Source organism: Protomyctophum parallelum (assembly GCF_964188405.1).
Source record: "Protomyctophum parallelum genome assembly, chromosome: 1".
In the NCBI taxonomy this organism is placed as follows: domain Eukaryota; kingdom Metazoa; phylum Chordata; class Actinopteri; order Myctophiformes; family Myctophidae; genus Protomyctophum; species Protomyctophum parallelum.
Window position 1 is genome coordinate 21,179,659 of NC_139697.1, and position 13,434 is coordinate 21,193,092.

Here is a 13,434-nt window from a genome sequence, read left to right on the forward strand (position 1 = left end):
GTCCTTTAATGGCAGATGGAAGAAGGTGTAGCTGTCACAGTTCTGTTGCTGTTGGATGGTAAATGGGCAGTGGATATGGTTCCAACTGGTCACTGGGTCCAACTGTTCATTACCATTCCACTATTTTGAGATCCATGCCACGTCTTATGAGGTACATGAATTGGCATGAACATGACTTGGAATGCGATTGCTCTACACGGTGGCCAAGGTTAAGTGTGCCTCGGGTGGGATTTGTTAACCCATTTTGACCCTCAGATCAGATTCTAAAAATGTCTTCTACATCCTGACAGTTTTCTGAAAAAGCTATGTTTCTATGTCAGTCGTTCTTCGATTTAAAAAAAAATAGCAGACCTACAAGCTCGTAGCGCGCCACTCGGTGGCGCGCTATGAGCTTGTAGATCTGCTATTTTTCAATAGCTAAAGCATAACATAATGCTAACACCAAAAGGGGTTCCCGCCCCAAAATGGGTTAAATACATGAACTAAGCCTTGTTTTCTGTTTATTTACCTACGGAAAGATAATATGGCTAATAGGCTAGTTTAAGAATACAGAAGAGGATTTTTCCCCTCCAAAACCTGAGGAAAAACAAATCTAAATGTCATGGTTGTTTCATGAAATTCTGTTCGGCACTTAAACAGGGAATATAATAATAATAATAATAATAATAATAATAATGTGGTGTCGCTGGTGTATAAAGTTGTTTGTGAAGCTGAAGTGTCTCTCACTATTAAGACTCCAGTCCCAGTGACCCAGAAGAAGTATGCTCCTGCTTTTCAGTCTAATCAAAATGCCTAATTAACTTCAGGCCTGGGACACAAGGTGAAGGAATGAACATGAACTACCTGTCAAAATAGAATGCCAGTATGGCTATCTGGACACTAATGGAATGGAAAACGAGAACCAATCTGCAGGAAAGCTCTCAATGCACTGTGTTGGACCCTGTTGTCACTCATTATCTCCACTAGAAGGCAGAGGGGCAGGGGGAGAGTTTTTATTTTATTTTTTGCATGATTTAAAAAAAAAAAAACTTGAATTTATGTGTAGGTCAATGGCAGTCAGAGATAGGGCTGAAGCCTTGTCCAAATATGGTGTCATTCTTGGCCCAGGCCGTAGCGTAACGGTCTGGGCACCGGACTGGTAATCCAGTCGCAGTGTGCCGCGGGTTCGACTCCCGGACAGTGCATTGCACCCCCTGGTGGCCAGGGGTGAAATTGCTTTTTTTTTTCTTCTTAAAACAAGATTATTTTTATTTTAATAAAATTATAATAATTGTGAGAAACAAATCTGAATTCTATTATGTTTTGTTTTACAATACATTCATTTTATAGTAGTCATCATGTCACATTATTTTATCGCCCCGCCTGCCCCAGCAGAGCAGTCACAACCACCGTGTCCGGGCAGTTTGGCCCCCCACCTCCAAAAAACAAACGTTCATTTTCCACCTTCTATTACGAGAAGCATGTGTGGATGGAATATTCCGTTTTAAAGGATGCAGTGTTTTGTTTTGCCTGCCGACACTTCCAGAATGACAGCAACATGGACTAATTTCGTAATACCGGCGTGAGTGCCTGGAGTAGACGAAACTGGACAAACATGCCATATCCGATGCCCATAAGAGTTGCATGATTAAATGGGATCACTTTAAAAAAGAGTGCATCTTCACTCTTCAGGCTCTATTGCAGCTAAACTTTCAGAAAGTCACAAAGCTACTGTAGAGAAGAACAGGTTGTATCTGTCCAAAGTTGTTGATATTATTAGGCTATTGTCTAAACTTGGATTGCCTTTCCGTGGACACAGGGAGGGGATAGATTCAGAAACACGGGGCAATTTTCTTGAGATTCTTCTCTAAATATGATACTGGATTTGAAAGTTTTATGTTAGAAATTGGGTCCCCAGCATGTAGAAACTGCCAGATGATAACTTGCATATTATGTTGAGCAATTTTCATAATTGGCATAATATGTGACCATTATCATTAAGTGAAGGTGAGGGCTGCATGTGGCCCCCGGGCCAGCAGTTGCCCATGTAGTATCTAGGGTTTAAGTGGCTAAAAGATGTGTAAAAATAGATAAAAGTGTGGAGTACAGGTACAGAGATAATAGGACATGCAGCAGAGTCAGCACAGCAGCCTAGCAGCCAGCGGGAGGAAGCTGTTTAACCCATTTAGGACCTGAGATCAGATTCTAAAAATGTCTTCTGCATCCTGACGGTTTTCTGAAAAAGCTATGTTTCTATGTCAGTCGTTCTTCGATTTTTCAAAAATAGCAGACCTACAAGCTCGTATGAGCTTGCACACACACACACACACACACACACACACACACACACACACACACACACACACACACACACACACACACACACACACACACACACACACACACACACACACACACACACACACACACACACACACACACACACACACACACACACACACACACACACGTTTAAGGCTGCATTGACAGAGTGGTCAAAACTCCTACTAAGGCGATGTTTTTCCCAACTCAAAGTTCAATCTCCGTCCAGATGGCATTATTGTGAAGTGACGATTGAGGGGATGGTCAGGGTCATTTGCTACTTCCAATGCTATAGGCTTGGATGTGGAAAGGTCAATGATTTTGGAGGCAGCATAAGATGCCGGTAAGATTGTTTTTGTTGGACATGGTATGTATAATGAAAAACTATGGGGAACAGTACAGGATGGTTTGAATTATGCTTTTGTGGAGCAAAAAGAACAAACAAAGAGGTGGGGTGGGGGGCAAGAGATTACGGATAAACATGGAGTCTTTGCTGGGATTGAGTTTGGATAGAACTAATGTGTTGAACGATACTGGTTTTACTGGTGAGTCCAAGATATATGAAATTATCAAACTGTTCTGTCGTTCCATGGATGGGCTTCGGTCCAGTTTGGACAATGGATAGTTAATACCCAGTTGTTTGTTTTGTCCACGTTCAGCTATACGTTTAGGTAGTTGTCACTTGTCATGGTCCATTGTGTTTAGTGGGGAAAATGTAGTTTTTCTAAGCTATACTTCTGTAGAGTAATTATAGAATGGCAGTGTCATCATTAGAGAAGCTAAAGTAGGCCTAGGTCACTTTTGTAAAGTACAACAAACACAGCAGCATGATCCGTGAGCCGCTGTGATGAGAGAAGGATATCGAATGGAACACAACCACCCTAAAGACACTGCGTGAATTCCTCCACCATCTGCATGATCCGAGTGATCTCGGTGACATAGAAATGGATTTATTGGAGATTCTGACTTTTGATTGTATTGTTCCACTTTTTGCTTTGTGGCAATGTAAACGTATGTTTTCTCATGCCAATAAAGCTCCTTTGAATTGAATTGTAAAGAGTGAAAAGGACGGGACTAAGGACACAGCCTTGAGGGGTATCGCACACACACACACACCCCCCCCTAGCCTTCCCCCATGTGGTTCCTGGTCTTACCTCGTCGTCGTCAGCGTCGTACTGGGCGTATTGCTGCTCCAGCAGCTCCCGCTGCCTCCTCTCCTGTTCCAACGTCTGCTGGATCAGAGTGGCCACCTCGCTCTGCTGGCCCGGACGCTCTCGGCCAATCATAAACCTGCAACGCACACACAGACACACACACACACACACAGCTGGACAATCAGCATATACGAGCATACATACTTGTTGCTAGAGATACATACGGCCATCTTGAAATGGAATTGTTTTTGCAATGTAAATAATCAATTTAATCAACACTAAGTGGTACTTGTGCATTGTATTTAGCCATTTTGAGAAGAAAAAAAGAAAAATATTAATTACTTTTCAATTCCATATAGCTACACTTGGTTTATCGAGAAATGTGTGTATTCTCTGTGTTCATGTCAAGGTACGGGTTTGTCCATTATGTGTTCAAATACAATGTCCATCTATTGGCCAGAGAATCACTGTGTTTACTTATTTATATCCATATTAATAATACATCTTTCCCTCATGGAACCTGCACTATCCACAACTTTCACACACATATTTAATGTATTTGCTAAATAGTTACTGTATCAATTTCAAAGCATTGAATCGTATCGTATCTAATGTTCCGGCTCAAACGCTCCAACCTTCTGAGCGCAAATTGAACAACTGCTGAGCAACATTATGACGAGCACACTTGTACATTGTGCTCATGTTATGGCTTATTCAAAATAAAGTAACAGTTGCATTACTTTTATAAACTGTAGGCTATATGGGCAGTTACATGAACAAACAAAAAACAGCATATCCATTATTATTCAATCAGTATTATAACTATCTGAACACATGTAGAGGAATAAATGTTGACACTATAGAGCACCGAAGTCCTGACGTCACTGGCGGTAGAGGGAGTCAGTCCCCAGGTTCATGTATTTGTTATTGTCTCCACCAGGCCGAAGGCATGTGGGGAGAGTATGTTTTGCACTCCGTCCGTCCGCGTGTCCGTCCGTGTGTCCGTCCGTGTGTCCGTGTGTCCGTGAACAGCTAATCTCGGCCACCGTTAACCCGGTCGATGCCATATTTTGCACACACACTCCCTGGATGCCAACCATGAACCTCTGCCCCAAACTTTCCAGAACGGCCTGTTATAGCGCCACCAGGAGGCCGCTTTGTGCAAAACAAGTTTTTCGATGCCATATTTTGCACACACACTCCCTGGATGCCAACCATCAACCTCTGCCCCAAACTTTCCAGAACGGCCTGTTATAGCGCCACCAGGAGGCCGCTTTGTGCAAAACAAGTTTTTGCACAGTACACCTACAGATTTTGTCCAAACATCACGCAAATTGGTACACAGTCTCTCTAGAGCCATTCAACGAAACGGGTCTTTCAGATTTATCACACTCCATCCTGATTGGTTAAGATTGGCTTCCAAAGTTCACAGGAGTGCTCAGTTTCAAACAAAATGCTGCAAATCATGAACACATCGCGTGATTTCCGTGAAATTGTGCACCCACATTCCCACTAGGCCGAGGACAAAATGCCACATGAACAATTTCAACTCAGCCTCAAGGTGGCGCTATAACTGGCCGAAAAGTGTTTTTACCTCTAACTGCACGGATCTGTGGATAACCTGGTGGAGACCTGTGCCCGGAAGGGCACTTTTTCTAGTTTGCATTGAAATCCCCATAGGGGGATTTTGGATCTCTTCATAAAAGAACTGCGTTTGAAAAATAAACCGATCACCCCGGCCTTTTTACTCATATGGATATGAAGCATCGACTGAAGGTGGAAATGTACAAATATACCCAAAGAGTAACAAAATAAGCGTTAGAAATGAGTCAAACAACCCAGAGACTACATTTCCGGGTAGGCGGGGTGGCTGCAGCTGCCCGTCGCACAACAGAAACTGAATGTTAATTACATTTATTTTTATTTTATTGATATTTAATGTTTCGTGGTTAGTACGAGTCGAGTCACCACCAGCTGAGCTTACGTCAACTATGAATCTCAGGAACGCAATGTGTTGACAGCTGGGCGTGACGTATATTAGCAGCGACATTGCCTTCATATGTAGTTTCAAGGCTTTTGCGGCCACATTTATTCCATTTTCTCCAGAAACTGGCTGTATCAAATATTAATGGACATCATTAACGACACACAGCCACGCCCCTGACAGAAAGGCCAGGGTGGTCGGTTTATTTTTCAAACACAGTTCTTATATGAAGCGATCTAAAACCCCCCTATGGGGATTTCAATGCAACTAAAAAAAATACATGAACCTGTGTACTGGCGCCCTCTACTGAAAGTGATGTCAGACTTCGGTGCTCAGCCCTGGCGCGCCACTCGGTGGCGCGCTATGAGCTTGTAGATCTGCTATTTTTCAGGTCAAAATGGGGCTTAAGTGGTTGAATGGAGACAGAGGTGTCTCTCATAACCTCATACAATAATAAGGGACCATTGATTTTCTTTCTCCGTTATTTCAGGAGCACTTTCCTCAACACAGCAGGGGTTCTGTAAGTGTGCTGAGGGGTGTGTGTGTGTGTGTGTGTGTGTGTGTGTGTGTGTGTGTGTGTGTGTGTGTGTGTGTGTGTGTGTGTGTGTGTGTCTTTCATGGAGTATTTGTGACACAGAGAGGGAAAGAGGGGCAGAGAGAGAGAGAGAGAGAGAGAGAGAGAGAACACACACGATCCAATCAACTGAATTCAGCTCTGAAATGCTGCTCCAGATAATTATAATGGCTGTTGTGGAAATGCCTTCCGCTCCAGTGGAAGAGCTCCCTTTGAACTACATGTCAAATAACAAGCAAGTATGCTAGAGAGAGTTTACCGAAAATGACAGAGAGAGAGAGAGAGAGAGAGAGAGAGAGAGAGAGAGAGAGAGTGACTGAGAGTGAATCCTGACCCCCTTTTTACCAACTAGCTAGTGATGGCTCCTCATGGGAATAGTACAGCGGGGGTCTGAGAAGCAGCTAGCCTGGAAACAGCCATTTAGCCTCATACAGTCTCTTCCCTGCCTCCCACTGTGCTGAGACTGCCACACACACACACACACACACACACACACACACACACACACACACACACACACACACACACACACACACACACACACACACACACACACACACACACACACACACACACACACACACACACACACACACACACACACACACACACACACACACACACACACACACACACACACACACACACACACACACACACACACACACACACGGCTTTGCTCACAAACCCTTTTTCTTATTCAATTCATAAAAAGTGCACAGTCAACACTGTTAACTCTGAGAGTGTAAAAAAAGTGGACCCATTTCCACATCCACTGAGAGTTAATCAAACTTGTGCGATCTATGATGGGGCGATCTGTAAGGCTTCAAAGGCCCTCATGATCTATGATGGGGCGATCTGTAAGGCTTCAAAGGCCCTCAAATCAAATCTGTTTGAGTGATTCTACTGAAAGAAAGTGCACAGTGACGGCATGGCAAATAAACCAGCTAATGTACAGTAACAGCAACATCCTGGGATCCGTTCCTCTGCTCTGCTCTCACTTCCTCTTGTAGCCTGGAAACCAGACCAATCTGGCCCTGCCACGCCCCTTATAGCCTGGAAACCAGACCAATCTGGCCCTGCCACGCCCCTTATAGCCTGGAAACCAGACCAATCTGGCCCTGCCACGCCCCTTATAGCCTGGAAACCAGACCAATCTGGCCCTGCCACGCCCCTTATAGCCTGGAAACCAGACCAATCTGGCCGTGCCACGCCCCTTATAGCCTGGAAACCAGACCAATCTGGCCGTGCCACGCCCCTTATAGCCTGGAAACCAGACCAATCTGGCCGTGCCACGCCCCTTATAGCCTGGAAACCAGACCAATCTGGCCCTGCCACGCCCCTTATAGCCTGGAAACCAGACCAATCTGGCCCTGCCACGCCCCTTATAGCCTGGAAACCAGACCAATCTGGCCCTGCCACGCCCCTTATAGCCTGGAAACCAGACCAATCTGGCCCTGCCACGCCCCTTATAGCCTGGAAACCAGACCAATCTGGCCGTGCCACGCCCCTTATAGCCTGGAAACCAGACCAATCTGGCCGTGCCACGCCCCTTATAGCCTGGAAACCAGACCAATCTGGCCCTGCCACGCCCCTTATAGCCTGGAAACCAGAACAAACTGGCCGTGCCACGCCCCTTATAGCCTGGAAACCAGACCAATCTGGCCGTGCCACGCCCCTTATAGCCTGGAAACCAGACCAATCTGGCCGTGCCACGCCCCTTATAGCCTGGAAACCAGACCAATCTGGCCCTGCCACGCCCCTTATAGCCTGGAAACCAGACCAATCTGGCCGTGCCAGGCATTCGTCGACGAATACTATGGTGAAAAATGTCGACATCCTTTTTTTTCACTGACAAACTAAATGGAAACCAAATGAAAACTAAGCTATTATGACTAAAACTAGGACTAATATATATTGACAGTTTCGTTGACAAATATAAACTAGACTAAAATGTTAGGAAGGAACTATAGCGGACAAGATATCCAGTGCAAGTCATTTTACACGCTGAAAATAGCCGATCTACAAGCTCAGAACGCGTCGCACTGAAAGGGAAGATGCACAATGTAGAGGTGAAGAGGGACGGTGGTGCATAGAAGGTGGAATAATGCCTAATTACATACGACGTAAGTGTACTTGATGTATAGATGTACAGTATATACCGTCTATAAATCTTTATGTGCATTTCTATAAATAAGTGTACCGTATTTGTATACCTTCGATACATCAAGCTTTTGTTTTTATTTACATTGTTCCTCAAAGATATGACATTATGTTCCCTCTGTATGCCAGGAGGACCTTTTAAAAAGTGAGTTTTCACAACAGATCGAGGCTGTGGGGGAAGGGGGTCGTCTCTGCGAGGGACTGAACACAGACTTCTAGATTGATTCGCTTGGAAGTCGGGGTTAAATCTAGTTGAAACTGCAGAACTAGGACAGTGGGCCATAAATCCTCCAGTGATCAGTGAGCGGAAGGAAGGGAGGAAGGAGGGAAGGAGGGAAGGAGGGAAGGAAGGAAGAATGGAGCAGCAGCGTATGAGAGTAAGAGAGGATAGAGTAAGAGGCAAGTGGATGTTAAGTGAGAAAAGAGGCAGTGAGTGAGCAGGGTTTGATAATAATACCTTCAAGCAGAAGAACTATTACTCTTGCTGTGAGTGGTAGCTGGGCCCGGTTAGCATGCACACGACTGCTCTGCCATTTACCTAACCTCACCTGGTCACCACCAGGCTCTCCACCGAGGAGGAAAGACTGCTCTGTGTGACAACATGGCCGTGTGATATCCGGTCGGGAGCGGATGATATCGTTACACGTCATGTTGTAGTCATTGTTTTGTAGTCATTATATTAGGCCGGAACCCTCAATCTGGAACTTTCTGGAAAGGAAGTTCCAGATTGAGGTTGACTATACAAAACAATGACTACAACATGACGTAGCGATATCATCCACTCCGGACCGGATCATAGACCCGAAAAGGAATGCTGCCCAGGCTAGCCATTAGCCAGTGGTTTTCAACCAGTGGTCCTTGAGGGGGTTCCAGGTGGTCCCCAGCTAAATGAGTGGAGCCACGGACCACCACTTGACGATATTTAACCTCTCAGAGCCAAAACTTACAATATTTTGCTGTTAAATAAATGAATTCATAATAAATAAATAAATTTGGTCTACATTTCCATGCTGTATTGATGTTGGTACCATCTATCTGATCTACACGCTCATAGCTACGAGCTTGTAGGTCTGCTATTTTTTGAAAAAAATCGAAGAACGACTGACATAGAAACATAGCTTTTTCAGAGAACTGTCAGGATGTAGAAGACATTTTTAGAATCGGATCTCAGGTCAAAATGGTACTTAGGGTGAACATTTCAGATCAATCGAGTGTGGAAAAGAGGTGAAGAAACGAGTGCAAGCAGGTTGAAATGGGTGGAGAAAAGTGTCTAAGACTAAATATATTGACAACTGTGTCAACCAATAAAAACTAGACTACAATATTAGGAAGGGACTACCCGGACTAGTGGACAAGAGATCCAGTATAAGTAAAAGACACATTTTACACTTGGTTGCATGCTGAAAACAACATGTCTACAAGCTTGTAGATCGGCTATTTTCAGCAAGTGTAAAATCAAGGCACGCCAAAAGACATTTTAGTCGACTTAACACTAAAACTTTCCAGGTGACTAAACTAAACAAAAAAACGGAAATGAAAACTATTCACGACACAAGACTAAGACAAAAATGTGCTGTCAAAGAAAGAAATCGAGAAGAATACACGACTCCATTTGCTATGCTAAAACAGGAAAACAAGTATATTGATAACTCAAAAGAATGAGTCTTCACGGTCATATGCGGCCAAGAACTGGCTTCCCCAAAATCAAAGGCTTCCTGCCATGCTCTGTGTCTATTGTCTGGCTCTCTGCTGTTTTTGGCTGCCAAACACTAGACTATGCTCTTCTAAAAAAAACACAGGAGTCTTTATTCATGAATGGCCTCTCTCTTTACCATAACTTCAACTCATTTCAGTTATTGAGATGCCAAGTTCTCATTGGCACTCTGCGACAGGAGAGGGCACAGCTTCTTAATCCGGCTTTTTTTCACGCTGTAGCTCATACAGTATGAATGCCATGTACAATTTTACAGTAAAAAAAACAAAAACTAATTATGAAAGATATAAAATAAAGGCGAAAGCCACAAAAAAAAAACCTTTTGGTGTTAGCATTATGTTATGCTTTAGCTATTGAAAAATAGCAAACCTACAAGCTTATAGGTTTGCTATTTTTGAAAAACCGTGAAAATGTGGCGCAAATCTTTGAATATATTCTTTCAGAGCAAACATTTTTAACTCAAATCATTGCTTCTGGGAGGTGGTCCCTGAAACAACACATTTTCAGATGGGGGGGTCAGCGGCCAATTTCACATATTTTTGGGGGTCCTTGACATGAAATATTGAGTACCACTGATATAGAAACATGAGGTTTTTCAGAAAAAAGAAAAAAAAAAGAATTTTTTTAAAAATTTCGACGTCAGGCCTACATGGGTTAAAAATGTGTGCGTGCGTGCGTGCGTGCATCCATGTGTCTGAGTGCGTGCGTGCGTGCGTGCGTGCGTGCTTGCATGCGTGCGTGCATGCGTCACTGAGTGCGTGCGTGTGTGCGTGCGTGTGTGCGTGCGTGCATGCGTGCGTGCGTGCGTCCATTCGTCTGAGTGCGTGCGTGCGTCCATGCGTCTGAGTGCGTGCGTGCGTGCAACCTTACCGGACTACTCCTGCTGTGTTTCGGAGGACAGAGGCAGCAAAGCTCTGTGTGACTCCCACCAGACTGGTCCCGTCAACCTCCACAATCTGGTCGTTGACTTTGATCCTGACATGCAAACACACAAAAGGACAGCCGTCATTCCTAAGCTCGGTGCCCGGCTGCAGAGCACAGAGTCTGTATTAATGATGGAAGCTCCAGATTCATGCTCCACCCGGCTATGCGATACCCGTTGTACCCGTGTCTGAGTACCCGTTCCACCCATCTGTCTGTGTCCCTTCTTTTTTTTTCCCAACTTATTGTTTTTATTGTCATTGCCGGGGTAGACAATACATTTTATATACAAGCGCAGCATAGCGTCGTTCGGTTCTCAGTACAACATTCACATCGTCTCCCCAAGGAGACAGCAGCAACATTAAAAGTAACACATTTGAAAAAAACATAATAATAATCATAAATAATAATACTAACAATAATAATAAAGTGAAGAAATGTAAACATGAAAGACAATTCTGATCGAGTAGTTCAGTCAACGGACATGAAAGACAAAGAAAAAAAAAGAAAGAAAAAAAAAGAAAGAGGGGAAGGGGGGGGGGGGTCCGTCAATCAGAGAGAATGATAAATAGTATATGCGAGTTACAGAACGTACCATACATATTTTTTATAAATACTGTCACAGTGCGCAATCTACCCACATATTGTACAATCATATCACATTAAACATTCACAATCTCTTTGTAGAAATACATCTTGGTAATGTTACATTTCAATGCGTGCGAAGGGCGTCCATTTCTTAATGAATGAATGAATTGTATTTATTTTATTTTATTTATTTATATATAATAAATATGAATAAATTGCTCATGTTGTAGCCTCAACAAATAAGTAATTTCTTGACATTGTTAATGTCATTAGAAACATTATTCCAGAATTGCTGCTCTACCAGTCAATAATGGAGTCTGCTTACAATTTTCCATTGATATATTCTCTCCAAGAGTTAAGAGTTTGTTACTTTATGCACTTCAGTGCCCTTCTATGTCCATATATGGAGATTTCTGCATCTGTCTCTCCGTGTTCCTTTATTCCTATATATGGAGTTCTGTGTCAGCCATGCCCAAATATGGAGTGTTGTGATACCAGAACAGGCCAGCTCCATATATGGACCCAGACAAAAGAGACATTGCACTGCGACTGGTAATCCAGTCGCAGTGTGCCGCGGGTTCGACTACCCGGGCCCGACACGGCCTTTACTGCATGTCTTCCCCCCATCTCTCTCCCGTTTCCTGTCAGCCTACTGTCTGTCCCTTCAAAAATAAAAACTATAAAAGGTGTAAGCCGCATAAAAATATCTTAAAAAAAAAAAAAAAAAAGATACATTTTTAGATAAGATACACAATATCAATACTGTGCTACTGTATCAACCTGCAGTGACAATGGAAATGTGATCATATGATACTGCCAAAATAACAAAATTATAGCAAGAAATGGAATACGCTTATACGCTTCGGGCTTTTTCAGAACGATTCGGGGGGAAAACCACTGCAAGAAAGTATGCGCAAACAAATGAGCTGAGCGTCATGCGAAACATTCCATTATTCCAGTGTTGCCTTCCCTATACAGACAAAAGAAAGCAAGGCTCAAAGGGCCTTTAGGAGGGCTAATAACGACATGGAGCCATGAAGTCTGAGCATATACTGTTAAGATCCTGCTGCGCATTACGGGTCCGTTGCATACCGGACTAACTACCTCTAAACCCCACGGCCGCAATACTAGAGGGAGCGTTGAACAACAATCTGGTACCACCCAACCCCAACCTCAAAACAAATATAGGGTCAATTCTCCTTCTACTACAAGGCCACCCAGGCGTGGAATGCCCGGACATTGCTGTTCCTTGGAGTGGTTGCACCACTCAAAAATAACAGATCTACAAGCTACGAGCTTGTAGGTCTGCTATTTTTGAAAAATCGAAGAAAACTGTCCGGATGTAGAACACGTTTTTTGAATCTGATCTCAGGTCAAAATGGGTTAAACAGGTGATCACCTCGCTCCCCTTCCTTTCCCCACGTATTTCTTTTTACCCTTTTGTTGTTATTGATGATATTGAATCTTGTTGTTATTGTTCATGTCATGTCTATGAATTGAATGATTGCATAGGGCCTAAATGGAAACAAGACGTGTTTGACTGTACTCTGTTGCTGATTTTACATTTATGTTCAATAAACTATTCAATCAATCAATCAAAGTTGGATACATTTGTACACACTCAGATTTACTGGTGGATGAATAATTAACGTAACAGTAACATTTTACTGTGTAGCAAATTGCCTCAGGCCAGTCATCTTAGGTCTGCTCTGCAGAGGACATAATATTCATGTATTCATGCTAATGTTTAATATTAATGTCCAGGTAATCTGACCATAATTAAAATAGACCACAATGTATTGTGACATGTTTGAGTTAAACTTTGTATGCTGTGTATAGGACAGTTCAATCTCAACTCCCCCCTCTTGCTGCAGTGCTGGCAGCAGGCAGCCGGCAGAATCTATTGCAATTAAGGCTCTGAAGTCTGAATCAATGTGATTTTAAACATAATGAGCCAATTAATCAATAAATAGACAACCAATGGTTCAATCAATCAACTGTTCAATCAATCAATCAATCACTTTGTATTTCTTAC

The 13,434-nt window shown here is 43.3% G+C and overlaps 1 protein-coding gene across 2 annotated transcripts in view; it reads right to left on the reverse strand.

The window, feature by feature from the left end:
- ppp1r9a (protein phosphatase 1, regulatory subunit 9A) overlaps positions 1–13,434 on the reverse strand; it is a 90,078-nt gene that overhangs the window by 39,091 nt on the left and 37,553 nt on the right. For both annotated transcript variants that reach the window (XM_083787136.1, XM_083787135.1), the window contains exons 5-6: positions 10,761–10,865; positions 3,456–3,591 (exon numbers count right to left, since the gene is read on the reverse strand). In XM_083787136.1, coding sequence (XP_083643262.1) covers positions 3,456–3,591; positions 10,761–10,865 — 241 coding nt within the window. The remainder of the gene's footprint in view (positions 1–3,455; positions 3,592–10,760; positions 10,866–13,434) is intronic.